The sequence below is a fragment of the Protopterus annectens genome, chromosome 3.part0 (assembly GCF_019279795.1).
Source record: "Protopterus annectens isolate FY-2018-M chromosome 3.part0, PAN1.0, whole genome shotgun sequence".
Classification (NCBI taxonomy): Eukaryota; Metazoa; Chordata; order Ceratodontiformes; family Protopteridae; genus Protopterus; species Protopterus annectens.
In genome coordinates this window covers 360897398-360912542 of record NC_056731.1, presented here as the reverse complement: position 1 = coordinate 360912542, position 15145 = coordinate 360897398, and the positions used below count along the sequence as shown (strand labels likewise).

Below are 15145 nucleotides of genomic sequence, written 5' to 3'. Positions count from 1 at the left end.
CATGTGTTACAGAAATACTAATTGGAAAACTGAAATCCATTTTAAGGACTTAATTGTAAATTGCTTGAAACAAAAGTGTTGCACTATTTGGAGTAGCAAAATATATACTGCCTGTTAGTCTATTAACATAATTAAATGGTTGTGCATTTTTATCACTTCTACAGCATATAAATAATGACCACATCCATGGAGAGAAGAAGGAGTTTGTATGTCGGTGGATGGAGTGCTCTCGGGAACAGAAACCATTCAAAGCGCAGTACATGTTGGTAGTTCATATGAGAAGGCACACTGGGGAAAAACCACACAAATGCACTGTAAGCAAAAATGTCAATATGTTTTGGATTTTTATTGCAATAGTTTATATAATTCATCTGGGCAACAATTTCAAACCTGCACACTGATGATAATTAACATGATGATTAGAAGTATAAAAACATCAACAGCCCACACTGTAAGTTGTGATATCAGATCTGACGTTTTGTGAGGACTGCATCAGTATAAGCACTCTAAGTAACAGAAATAAGAAATTTCAAATGTATTCCACATTTGTGGCACAGCGATTATGCTGTGAACTTGGAAAGTAATGACCAATGAAATAAAAAGTAATGCATTTTGCATGAAAGTGTAACAAATGCATTTGCATGTTATAAACATTCATAAATATATTTCCTTAATGGTTTTGAAAATGTAGTCACACATTCAGGTCTAACAAATTTAACACTGAGGGTAGTAGATAACAGAACTGCAGTGGCGATTTTACTTCCCAGAGATTTAACTTTCTTCAGCATAGTAGGAGGACTTTGAGATAATGTAGTAATCACATACAGCAAAGTAGTAGCAGCTGTCAATATGGTATGGGTGGTACACTCTCTGGTGAGTGGTCCTACATAGCCTGGTGTGGGGTTGTAGGACATGCAGTTGACTTTATTTATAGTTAATACTGCTTCTAATAACAAGAGTCTGATATTGAATTTTTTTTTTTCTGGAAGGGGACAAAGCTTTCCGCATCCCCATACAGAAGACTGTGCCTTTGTAACCTACCCCTTATTTTGTTCTGCACTGAAGTTGCTGAAGTTCTCTGTACAGTGAAGACCTTCAGTTAAAGTGCAGTGGGAGCAGTGAAATGGTACTGGCCACCTTCTCTTAGCTGCATGTTCTGCTCTGCTAACATTGATAATAATGTTGTCATGTACACACACTGAGGGACAGATGTATTTTACTCTCTTCTTCTATTTATGTTCTTCAAGTATCCATTTTTCAGAAATATTAGTTGTCTTTATAACTTTGTTTCAGGTTATCACAACATTGATTAAAATGTTAGTGCTTTACATTTTGGCTTAGCAACAGCTTTTGATGGTGGTATATACAGCCATTCTCTTTTATCATAGTATATGTGTTATTGCAGTTTGTACATTTAAGTGCACATTTATTGTTGTTTAATTGCAGATCTATTGAGGCATCTTAAAAGTTTACACTGTTCAGCCAAGGACTGACTCATCAAACTCACTTAGTCACAACTATACCACTGAACAGAGCTTTTGAAACATGTTTTGTAACTTTTTCTGTTTTGTTACCTCTACATTAGCTTTAATAGAAAAGTGTATACAAGGTTTCTTTGCCTGCATTGGGTACAGAACCTACCCATGTAAAACAATTGTTTCAAAAGTTCTTTTCATTCAGCTATTCCTGATCTCATGAGGCTAGATTACTTGGTCATCAACTAATCAAATCATATTTAGACTTCTGTAATTCACATAATACAGATAAAATAATGCACACAGGTGGTGTGAAACAGTTTAGGTGCAAGATCTGGAGGAAATTTGGTGACATCATAGTGGTTATTTTTGCTTTTCAAGGATTCAGCAAATAAGCTGATTTGGAGAGCTGCTATTTGCATGTATACACGTATTACATATAGTTTACTGAAGTTAGTATAATCATTCTGAACAAAAAAATATTTTTCTTGTTGGTTACATCTGAAATCTTCAGTTTTGAACTGACTCTTCCCATGAAACACATTGCTCTGTTAGGAAGTGACAGTTGAAGAGAGTTCTGTTATGTTTGAACCTGCTTTCTCCAGCCATTTTTTTAGTTTGTACCAGTGGATTTTCAGCACATTAGTCAGTGACAAGTCTAATCATCATAATGTAATTTGCTCAGTTGTACCAATGGATTTTTTCAGCACATTAGTCAGTGACAAGTCTAATTATCATAATGTAATTTAGACAGAATATAAAATAGTGTTCAATAATGTAGTACAAAACTTAAGTACTAGAATGTTTTATTAGACATCAGTCACCAAAGTTGTTTTTTTGCAAGTAATGTATTTTTTGCTTTATAAGCATACCTCTCAGCTGTCCAGATTTTCGCCACATATTTTTGATCTCTTCGTAAAATTTGTTTTCCTGGAAAATCACTGAGGATTGAAGGCATTAAATAATGACAGACATTTTAATTTCAGATTTCATATCCTTCAGAAAATTCATGCCAATACTAAACATTTTAATCTGATGTCCCTTTTCATTATTCCTCACAGATGGGTTCAGATCTGAATCTCGGATCTGACTCAGTCACATACCAAAGACTTTGGATCATAATCTCGAGCTCCTCCCTTTACTCATAATGCTCTGTCTTCCCCCTAACTCCTCAGATCTAGTTTGCTGCCATCGTGACAAGACAGACAGCCGCAGCGAACATGAAGGAAAGATTCTGTCTGCCATAAAGATCAAGTTTTCTTCCCCTCAATGAACTTTCTCTAGAAACCAACAAGTTGGTAAGAAGATGTGGTTCTGAAAATCATAGGGGCCTTTCCAGGATTCACAAGGAGATAGTCCCTCCAGAGGCAGAGGAGGAACCTTCAATGGCAGACGTCACCTCCGAGGCAGAGTGGGTCCACAGAATCGGGGCTTCAGTGATTCCTTCTCTGACAGCCCCCGTCAGTGCTCCTGAAGCATTGCCCGACTGCCTGCCTCTGGAGGCAGTCAGAGGTCTTTTCTCCTTGCAAATCCACACCTGGACAGAAATCACAAAAAATTCATGGGTGCTAAGAATCATATCCAGAGGTTACTACATACCATTTTCCCTTCCTCCCCCCATCCAGAGAAAGAAGCTTCCAGATGTACCACCCAGTCAAATGGAAGATGCATCTCAAGAAATACAAAAGCTGCTAAAGAAAAGAGTCATCCAGGAGGTCCCACCCAACCAAGTAGGATTCAGAACTTACTCCCACTTCTTTTTAGTGCCAAAGAAAATAGGGGACCTAAGACCCATTCTGGATCTCATCAACTTAAACCAGTTTGTAAAGAAGACAAAGTTCCAAATAGTCACTGTTCAGTCCATTCTGCCTCTACTGTGCAAGGACAATTGGATGTGCTCTACAGATCTCCGGGATGTATACTGTCACATAAAAATAGACAAGGTGATCCAGGAGACATCTGTGCTTTCGGCTCAGAGACAGTCATTACCAATTCAGAGTATTGCCTTTTGGACTCACAACAACCCCTAGCGTGTTTACCAAATGAATGGCAGTAGTGGCAGCTCACTTGAGACTCAAAGGATTCTGGGTGTTTCTATAAATCGATGATTGGCTCCCCACCACCCCATCCAAGCATCATCTTCTACAAGCCAGGGACTGCTTGCTCCAGATCTCCAGCACCTTGGGCATCTCAATAAATCATACCAAGTCGAATCTAGTTCCAGTCCAGACCTTGGAATTCATAGAAAACCTCTTAAATACTACAACCCAGGTGCCTTCCTTACCTCTCTATCACATCACGTCTCTGAAACTTTAAGTTCAGGCCATACTATCTCAGCTGTCTCCTCCAGCATGATTAGTACTTCAAGCTATGGGGTCTGTGTCAGCTGCCATACTTCTGGTTCCTGTAGCAAGATTCTTTATGCGCATTTTTCAGTGGACATTGGTAGTGCAGTGGTCCATTCTTTATCAGTCCCTATCAATTCCCATAAAACTCACCCTGATCTGCAAACTTCAAATTCTCTGGTAGCTTCAGTCCGACAATCTGTTTCTGGACAGACCTTTTACTCCTCCAGCTTTAGCTACCAGTGTGACCATAGATGCTTCCCATCCAGGGTGGGTGGCATTTCTTGGGAAAGATGGTCCAAGGCACATGGTCCCCTCTGGAAACCAAGTTGCATATCAATGTGCTAGAGATGAGAGCAGTCTTTCTAGCATTGCAAGCATTTCAAGATGATCTACCTCTAGGGTTGATTGCATTCCAAACAGACAACAGACAACATGTCAGTGGTCTGGTATATCAACAAGCAAGGAGAAACCTGGTCTTACCCCCTGTGCAGAGAGGCCATGAGAGTTTGGGAATGGGCTATAGCTTCAAACCACTTTCTCCTTCCAATGCACGTCCCAGGGAAAACCAATGAGCTAGCAGACAGGCTCAGCAGATCTATTCTGATTCCTCACAAGTGGTCTCTCAATCATGTCAGTAGTGAATATGATATTCAGCTGCTGGGGGTGGCCTTGCTGTGACCTATTTGCCTCACCCCTCAACAACAAGTGCAGGAAGTATTTCGCTCTGATCCCCCACTGAGGGAGTCACCAAGGGATGCTCTGATAAACTATTGGCCCACAGGTCTCCTGCCTGCTTACACCACTCTTCCTCTAGTTCCAAAGTTTTTGCAGAAAGCAAGTAGGCTGAAGAGCTCATTCATCCTCGTTGATCCCCTCTGGCTTCAACAGGTATGGTTCCCCCTTGCTCTGGTCTCACTTGAAATATCCTCCATGGATACTGCAGCCCACCCAGGATCTCTTGTCCCAGCCATCCAAAATTCAATATATCCCAATCTCTAAACACACAAACTAATCAAGTAATTTCTCCACTTCCAGTAATAGTTAGACAGTCCAGGCTTGCTTCCCCAGTTCTTAAGATTATCTTGGCCTCTTAGAAGGCCTCTACCAAGAAAGTTTACAGGACCAAATGGAAAAGATTTTCTGTCTGGTGCCCAGTCAGAATATCGACCCCTTTTCATCTCCAGTTTTGACCATTCTTCTCTTCCTGATGACTCTTTTTAAAGAAGGGGCTAGTTTTTCTACTATTAAACTTCATTTGTCAGCTATCTCTAATTTCCATTCTGGAAATAAATCCCTTTCTCTGGCTATGACCAGATTGTGTAAAGGCTTCATGAAGGTTGTCTTATTGCTCAGACCCTCAATAAAAGATCCCTCCTTGGGACCTCACTGTGGTGCTTCAAGACTTAACTCAGAAACCCTTTTTACCAGCAAACAAATGTGATATGAAATTGCTGTCCTGGAAAACCATCTTTTTAGTAGCCATTACTTCAGTAAAACATTTCTGAGCTCCAGGCCTTATCAGCTAAGCCTTCTTACATTATCGTTCATAAGGACAGAGTATCCCTATGGACCAATCCTTCCTTTCTTCCTAAAGTGGCTATGGAGACTAACATCAATCAGTCCATACAATTACCAGTCTTCTTTCCCAATTTTACAAATAAGGGGGAATACCTGCTTCACCTCCTTGATGTGCACAGACAATTGTATTTTTACCTTCCCAGAACCAAGCAATTCAGAAAATCCAATCAGTTGCTTGTATCTTTTTCTTCTTGCCGCCTGGGCCACTGTCTAAACTCACTCTAGCAAAATGATTTACTGATTTCATCTCATTTGTCTATTCTCAGAAAGGATTGCAGTTACCATGACCTCCCAGAGCTCACTTGGTCTATGGCTACATCATCTGCATTTTCCTTACGGACTTCCACAAATGATATTTGTGCTGCAGCCACTTGGTCTAAGACTCGCACCTTTGTTACTCATTACAAATTGGATATCATCTCTAGAAGTACAGCTTCCTTTGGTTCATCAGTGCTGTAGCATGTCCTTCCATGAGGGCCTCCCAAGGGCTACATAGCTGGGGATTCTGTCCTAATTGTGAAGAAGAATGAAAAGGGACAACATCAGATTTAGAAGTTGTGTACTTACCATAAGTTAGCATCTGTGTTGTCCATTTTCATTTTTCCTCACTTTCCCTCTGATTCCATCTCCAAGCCTTGTCTGTTCTAGAAGTACCTGGTAGAGAGTATTGGAACCTATCAGGTTTGAACCCTAACTTTTCTTTTATATCCTTTTTGTCTCTCTTAAAACTTTGGAAGATTGAGCAGCAAACTCGATCTGAGAAGTTAGGGGGAGAATAGAGCATTATAGGTAGTAGAAGGAGCTTGAGATTATGAACCAAAGTCTTTGGTATGCGGCCGAGTCGGTTCTGAGAGTTGGATTTGAACCCATCTGTGAGGAAAAATGAAAATGGACAAAACAGATGCCAAGTTATGGTAAGTGCATAACTTCTAATTCTAGCAAATTTTTAAGTTTATAAAAACAATATTTAAAATCCATCCTTATTATTGGGCCTTTGTCCACCATTATTTTTGGCTTTGTCCAGACCTCTTGTGTTAAGAGGTTGAGAGGCATATTTACAAGCCACTGTTAAGGCCATTTCACTCAGCTGCACTGTAACAGAGTTTAAACAATGTTATGCATGTAACAGGCATATACTCTTGAACAGTTATCCGGGGGTAACTCATTTTCACCCAGCTCATTATGTAGGGAATTAACAGTTGACAAAGTGTATGTACAGTCAGAAAGTGTATTTTAGTAGTTAAAAAAAAAAAAAGCCAATCCACCCACCCTACTTTCCACATCCACATTTGGCAAGGGAAAATAACCACAATGCAGACCAGCTGGCTGCCAAGGAGTGTGGATTTAAAAATATTGAACATATATTTTGTGTTTTCCATCAACTTGTTAGGATTTACTTAATTAGGATTTATTTATAGGTTTGTGTAGGTTTACGGGTTAGATCACTGATCAGAATTGACCGGTTGCAGGTCCAGCCTGGGTTGCAGACAAGAAAACAAAACATACAAAAAAAAAAAAAAAAAAAAAATTTTATTTTTTATATTATCTGGTTAACCTGCTATGATGTCATGTGAACTTTTATGCCAATGTATTTTTTTATCTGATTATATTTTTTATTTCCTATCTTTCTTATGTAACCATTTATGCCTTTTTGTAAAAGTGTACAACTGATGGAGCTTTTCTCCCCGGGCCTCTACTGAAAACGGACATATATCCAGTTGGACTAGCCCGGTCAACAAATGTAAAATAAATAAAAAATAAAAAATAAATATGGAAAAACACTGTTAAAAGAAACATAAAGCCAGTAATATTTACTATTAATGTTAGAAAAATATAGTTAAAAACAAAGTTAAACACACTACGTTGTGCACGTCATATAAATACAGATTGCTATGTAATGAAGATTAGCCTGATGTTGGGAGACTATGGTACAACATAGTTAAAAAAAAAACATAAAGCTAATAGTATTCTTTTTAAACAGTTTTATTCAGGCAATAGATTTCATATAGTATGGTAAATTATTCCAAAGTTTTGAAGTTGTCAAGGTCTTAGATTTGTCTCCTTTATGTACATTTGTTGTTGTGGAAAAGAACATTACTGTATATAAATAAGTAATTAGCTCAGAATATAGAAGTTTATTAACAGATCTCTGAAAGTCACCACATTATGTGCTCAAGACATGCATGTCCTGCTTTCTGAAGGTGAATCTTGTCATCTATTTTGAGAACACATAAAGGGATATGATGAGTATGTGACCTGTTCATAACTCTTTGTAGTGCATGGAGTTTCATCTACTCTGTGTGTGACGTCTCCACATTGGGCCAGTAATCAAGGAGCCTGAATCGTCACCACTGACACTGGAGAGGGACATTCATTAGGAATACAAAAGGATATACTCAGTATTTCCAGATGCAGACCTCTGCATCATGCACAATTTCCCTTAAGAGCACCCAGGGAACACACTCGGTCCATGAAGCTGTTTCCTCTCTGTATTTGTCCAGACCTCCAATAAGACTCCCAACTGGCCCAGCTTAGAGTTGAGTCCTTAGCTGGGGTTCCAAGCTAAGTTCTCCCCCACCCTCTCTGTGAAACCAGTGTTTTGAGATTTGATTTGCACACACACAAACACCTGGGAAAGGCTGAAACAGATCCATCTGCTGTGCCTCCTCCTGCAAATACTGTAAAGTAGTTATCACTGCCACCAGAACCTCTGCCAGCTACTTTACGGTTCTTACAAGGTTACCTGATTATACTGAGTGAAATTAATATTAATATAAATGGTAATGTTAACCAAACAACAAGGCTTTTAGGAGTGGCCACAGTTATCACCAAATAAATATGTGCAAATAACCTTAAAACGTAAATGACCACTCACAATGGAAAGTTTAAGTATATTTAATAATAAATAATAAAAGAACAAGAAAATACTAAATATCTATTTATAGTAAACAGATTCTCAAGTCACAGGAGATATTAAAATTAACATGGATAGAAAGTTTCACACTGTTATAGAAAAACAGTATTTAGTTAATCTCACTGTCTATTCCTGACTGAACTAAAGAATTACTATTCCTACTTACTGAATAGAGCAATGCAAGATAATGTGGGTGAGTGTCCTTGTTGTCAGATCCAAGACAAAATGCAGAATGCTGAGAGCAGTCTCCTGCTAATATCTAAATATTATTTCTGAGCTGATTACACAGTGATATTACATCTGATCATCTGACTCTTATTTCCCACACTATCCCCCATCACTAGAAGCTGACAGGATTGTAGCACCTCTGCGTTACTATACACACAGATAGACCTTTGCTTAGATGTGGTGCAGCTGCTGGAAGTGATAAAATCATAAAACCATTGCACTCTTCCTACAGGAGCTACAACCTGTTCTCTAGCACATACATTGCATCTCTGATTCCATTCAGAACTGTAGGATAACATCTTTATGGCTTAACAGATAAAGTAATTTAATTTCAAGAATATTTTTCAAAGTCAGTTGGATTAACATCTTCCCTTCCAGTATATGCTGTTACAATTTATATATTTAATTCAGTTGCAATAATACATTTAAATGTATTTTCCTTCCAGGAGGGCACATTGTTGATACATTTTAAAACAAGCCAACCTTACAAGTATATTTTCAGCACAAGTATCTGTACATATCAGTTTGTTATGCAAATGACATACAATTATTTAGAAACTTCCAGCTAGCTGTGCTGGCATAAGTTATATAACCACTGCCCTACTTCTCCTGGCATGGCTGGCAGTCCCTCCTATTGTCACATCTCTCATCCCTTTGAAGACTCAAGCTAGTTTTTCATGTGCCCCTTGAGAAACATTGCTTGAGAGGAATTAGCCTATCTAGGAATACATTATCCTATACCCTGTCTTGAGCGTCAATCTGCATTGGCATTGTTGACTTCACTACAGTGCTGCACTGTCATATCATATGCCAGCAACCCTAGGCTCCACCATAGTAATTTTGCATTATACTGGCTGACTTGCTGTAGCCATAGATCCCCCACAGACTCCTCCTGCCTCGTACTGCAAATACTTAGCACCAGGGCCTTCCTATCATGACAAGGTTTCATCATACTAACATGATACAATTTATGCCCCTGTCTCCTGCCTAGCAGTTCTGCCATGTAGCTAACATCACTGACCTTCCTTACCACTTTGAAGGGTCCCTCCCAAGCTGCCTACAGTTTATTGTATCTGACAGGAATTAAAACCATAACCTGCTGTCCTACATCATACTCTCTGGCTCAGGCATTCCTGTCATACCAGACCTTTTTCTGCTGTTGGGCTCCTGACAGGTTCTCCTGTGCCTTGTCCTGGATGTTTAGGACATATGCCACAACATACCCCTTGTGGGATTCACATTCACTCTCCCACTCATCATGAATCATATATAAAGGTCCCCTCATCCTATGCCCATACAGCAACTGAAAGGGTGACAAAAAAACAACTGATGGAGCAAATATGTATCCCACTCTCTCTTAAACTGGTCTGCAAATGCTTGTAGCATGATATTTAGTGCAGAGTTTAACCTCTCCACAAGAGCATTAATCTGGGCATGGTATGGGGTGGTCTTTAAGTGCTTCACCGCGAGTGCTTCCACAGACAAGCCAGCAGGTCTGACATGAGTTTTGCACCTCTGTCAGTCAGTATTTCTCTTGGGAAACCTACTCTGTTGAAAATCTCTAGCAAAGCATTTGCCACCTTCTCTGCCTGAATGGAGGACAGAGCCACTGCTGCCTCAGGGTATCTAGTAGCATAATCAACTATCACTAGGATATACTTCTTCCCAGTGGTACTTGGGGTACTCAGTGCCCCACAATATCCATAGCTACTCTCTGAAATGGCTCCTCTGTCACAAGCAAAGACATCAAAGGAGCTTTGACCTTGTCTCCTGTCTTGCCTATTTTTTGGCACTGCTCACAGTTCATGCAGTACCCTGTTAAATCCCTTGCAATCCCAGGCCGATAAAAGTTCTGCATAATATGTCTGTTGGTACATGTTATGCCCATGTGACCTGCAAAAGGAATGTCATGGGCTATGGCTAGAAGTGTTAGACAGTAGGCTGTAAGCACTACCAATTGCTTTGCTACCTCACCCTCTAGCTTTCCCTCAGGGGTCCACTCTTTATACAGTAACCCTTTGTTCCAGTATACAGTTTCCTCTTTTCCTTGAGAATCAGGTGCATCCCTAGCTATCTCCATCAAACCTCTTAGTGTGGGGTCTGAGAGCTGAACCTGTCTCAGCTCTACTTTTGTGACTCTTCCCAGCTCCCCTTCCAAGTGAGGTCTGGCACCCTCTGACAGCAGTGCCTCACTATCAGCCTGGGTATTACTACTCACCTCTGCCCTTGCAGTCACTCTGTCCTTCAGGTTCACTGCTACAGGGTAGCTCCCTCCCTGAAATAGCCACCTCACCAGCCCTGGCTTCAGGTATGAGGTCTGTCTGGGTCTCCCTAAGGCTGCCAGACTATGCATGTCTCCAAGCCTGACTGCGTGCAACTTCATGCACACAAGGTACTGTATTATTAAAATAATTTCCTAGCAAGACATCTGCAGGGATATCTTCACACACGCCTACTTGCTTGCTTCCTTTTCCACCCTGCCAGTCAAGATGAACCTTGGCCAAAGGCATTTGGAATGGGGTCCTTCCAAAAGCTCTGACTGGAGTGGATTGCCCAAGCAAGCACTGTTCTCTTTAATTACTGCAGGCTTTACAATGGTTATGTCAGAGGCTGTGCCTTTCTTAGCAGTGACATGTTTTCCATCCACTAAGATAGGATATAACCTGTTGTGATAATTTGGTACCACTGTTGTCTCCGGACAACTTACCACTGGCATACTGTTATTTGCACTTGCTGGCTCCCCCACCTTTTGTTCCCCACCTTGCTTCTGTGGCCATCTGTATGATACATGACCCCACTGGTTACATGTAAAACATTTAACCCTTGATCCTGGCCATGTACCTGAATGTCTCCCCTGTTACTGGTGAACTCTGTTGGGGCAGTTTAGACTGCCCACCATGAGTTCCCTTATATTCATGTGCAGCACTGGGCATCCCTTTCCTGTGCAGTGGTGCCTTGCTTGCTAAGTAGTGATCCCCTTTCTTCCCCAGCTCATCTGCAGAGTTGCATTCTCAGTCTGCCAACCAGATTTGCAAGTCCTCAGGTGTTCCCTCACCAGAAGCTCTGCCAGTCTTTCAGAGGTGGTGACCTGACACCCACTCACCTACCTATGAAAATAAGTGCTTAACTCAGCAATATAATATCATCTGCCTTGCATCTACGCTCACAAATCTTTTTTTCTGTAAGCTATTGGTGTTAACTTAGAGCATTTAAGTAAATGTTTCTTGACTTTTTCATAATTTAAACAATCAATATCTGACAATTTAGAAACAGCAGTTACAGCTTTACCATGGAGTAAGGGGGCCAGAAACCATACCTACAGCCATTGGTCAACATTATACTGTTTACATACTCTTTCAAATATATGAATAAAACTATCAAAATTATCACCCACTGTAAATAGTGGAAGAAATTTACTGACCTTTGTTGCTTCTGGGGTTCAGTTATTCCCTTCCCCATTACCCCCATGACCTTGGTGAAGAGTCAGCATCTCCCTGTCATGTTGACACTGCTTGTCATTTTCTTCTGCCTCCAAACGCTGCAGTCTCTAATTTTCTTCAGCCTGCAAACACCTCATTCTCTCTGCTGATTCTAATTCCAAACGTTTGGCCTCCAGTTCAAGTCTCTTTAACTCCATGCAGGTTTTTAAGTTGTCTGAGGAAAAGTTGAACTGTCCTGTTTCTGAGGGCTGCAAATCCCCATCACCAAACTGGTTGTCCTCCTGGTTGCTGGTTTGAGCTGCAACTAAGGCTGAAATCATTTCCTGTTTAGTCAAGTTGGCATACACCAGTCCTTTGGCTTCCCACACCTTGGCCAACTGGTTCTTTGTCAGCTTGCCATAATCCTCTGCTGACATCCTTCCCTGCTCTCCCTGACTAACTAAACTAACAATAAATAAATAAATCAAAACTGTTGTGATATGAAACACTGAATGTTCACCTTGTAGCTGCTTGAGAGTGCACATTCTTAGTGACAACTGCTTACAGGCTACAGAAGTTCAATATCCCAACACTGCTCATGAATATATGAATTCCCTACTATGGGCTAGTAAGAACCTGAATCCTCACCACTGACACTGGAGAGGGACATTCACTTGGAATACAAATGGATACACTCAGTATTTCCATATGCAGACCTCTCTGCATTAAGCTCAGTTTCCCTTAAGAGCACCCAGGGAACACGCTCAGTCTGGGGACTGGTTCCTATCTATATTTGTCCAGACTCCCAGTAAGATCCCTGACTGGCACAGCTTAGAGGTGAGTCCTTAGCTAGGGCTCCAGGCTAAGTCCTCCCACATCCTCTATGTGGAACCCATGCTTTGTGTCCCTGTACCAAGCAGCTGACATGCCCACTCTTTAAGATTTAATTTGTATACACACACGCGCACACACACACACACACACACACACACACACACACACACACACACACACACACACACCTGGGAAATGCTGGCACAGATTCACCTGCTGTGCCCCCTTCTGCCTGGACTATGAGGTAGTTATCACTGCCACCAGAACCCCTGCCAATCACGTTAAGGCTCTTACAAGAGTACCCAATTATACTGAGTGAAATTAATATTAATACAAATGGTAATGTTGACCAAACAGCAAGGCTTTCAGGAGTGGCCACAGTTATCACCAAATAAATATGTGCAAATACTCTCAAAACTTAAATATTTTCTAAAAAGGAAATGCTACAATGGACATTTTAAATATATTTAATAATGAATAATAAAAGAACAAGAAAATACTAAATATCTATTTACAGTAAACACCAAAGTCTCATTCACAGGAGATATTAAAATTAGCACTGATGGAAAGTTTTACACTGTTATAGAAAAACAGTATTTAGCTAATCTCACAGTCTATTCCTGCCTAATCTAAAGAATTACTGTTCCTACTTACTGAATAGAGCAAGACAAGCTAATGTGGGTGAGTGGTCCTTGTTGTCAGATCCAAGTCAGAATACAGAATGCTGAGAGCAATCTGCTACTAATATCTAAATATTATTTCTGAGGTGATTACAAATGACACACATCTGGTCATCTGACTCTGCTTCCCACAATGTCCCCCATCACTAGAAGCTGACAGGAATTTAGCACCTATGTGTTACCATACACACAGACGGACCTTTGCTCAGATGTGGTGCAGCTACTGGAATTCATAAACCATAAAACCATTCCACTCTTCCTACATGGGCTACAACCTATTCTCTAGCACAGACATTGTGTGTCTGTCTCCATTCAAAACTATGGGATAACATCTTTATGGCTTAACTCATGAAGTAATTTAATTTCAAGAATATTTTTCAAAGCCAGGTGGATTAACCTCTTCCCTTCCAGTATATGCTGTTACAGTGTATACATTTAATTCAGTTGCAGCAAAACATGTACATTTGTTTTCCTTCCAGCAGAGCATACTGCTGATACATTTTAACACAAGCAGACCTTCCAACTACATTTTCAGCACAAGCATCTGTACAAATCAGTTTGATATACAAATGACATATAATTATTTACAAAATTCCAGATAACTGTACTGGCATAAGTTATACATCCACTACTCTACTTCTCCTGGCATGGCTAGCAGTATCTCATATCGTCAGACTGTGAATTACCAGTTGCAAAAAAAAGAAGCACAGCATTTTATAGGCTTTTAAAGCCAGTAAAGCATTTAACAAGTGCTGTGTCATACAAAGCAAGTAAATATTATTAGAGAAAAAAAGTCAGGGACAGTTTTTAAATTCTGTTAGTTAATTAAATTACTTATGGACTGATGTCTGTAAACTTCCACAGTGAGAATGAAACTTTAATCCAAGTACTTCAGGGTCAGTTAAGAGTGAAGTAGCATCCCGTCTGTGAGACTGGACTGTAACAGTGCTTGGGGGATTTTAACAAATGTTGCACACCTGTGGAAGCATTGTTACTGTCGGGTCTTACACTACAGAAGAGCATAACAGGTTTATATTGTTTCCAGTTTTGGAGCATATTCACTGCGCTCCGTGGACTACGGTATTATTCAGTATTTATTCTAGTCAAAGTACATCATCATTATAATACGTCTTATGAGTGAGAATCATTTTCCTTATTAAAGTCTTGTAACCCCAACTGAATGGTTCCATTTTGAAGAAATGATACAAATTACCCCAAAAGTAAATTGCTGAATCACAGTCTACTAAGAAACAGCTCCGAAAAAGATAACTTCAAATGTTTTTTTTTTCAGAATGGCAATCCCCTGCACTCCAGTACCTTAGTTACTTAAAAAAATTAAGTGTCATCCACATCTGTGCAAGGCATACTAAACAAATTGAAAGTTTGCAGTCTTATTTCATCTTGGCAAGAACTGTAATCTAATCATACTCATTGCATTATGAACACAGAAACATGAATTACATCCAAAGGCTGAACCTGCATCTAAAAAAAAAAAAAAAAAAAAACAGTAATAGTTTATTAGTGTTTAAAAATCAGTTTATGCATGATCCATATGGCAAAATATCCGGTTACAGAATACTGATTCCCTGAAGTCACTTTTTCCATTTCCTTTTGCTAGATCCAAACCAAAAAGCAGTACAACTCAACCCAAGAAGGCTTTATACAGTGG

General features: G+C 40.0%; 1 protein-coding gene across 1 annotated transcript in view; it reads left to right on the top strand.

Moving 5' to 3' along the window:
- Positions 1–15145, top strand: part of GLI3 (GLI family zinc finger 3) — a 1844924-nt gene that overhangs the window by 1764841 nt on the left and 64938 nt on the right. The window contains exon 11 of the mRNA XM_044064809.1: positions 165–314. Coding sequence (XP_043920744.1) covers positions 165–314 — 150 coding nt within the window. The remainder of the gene's footprint in view (positions 1–164; positions 315–15145) is intronic.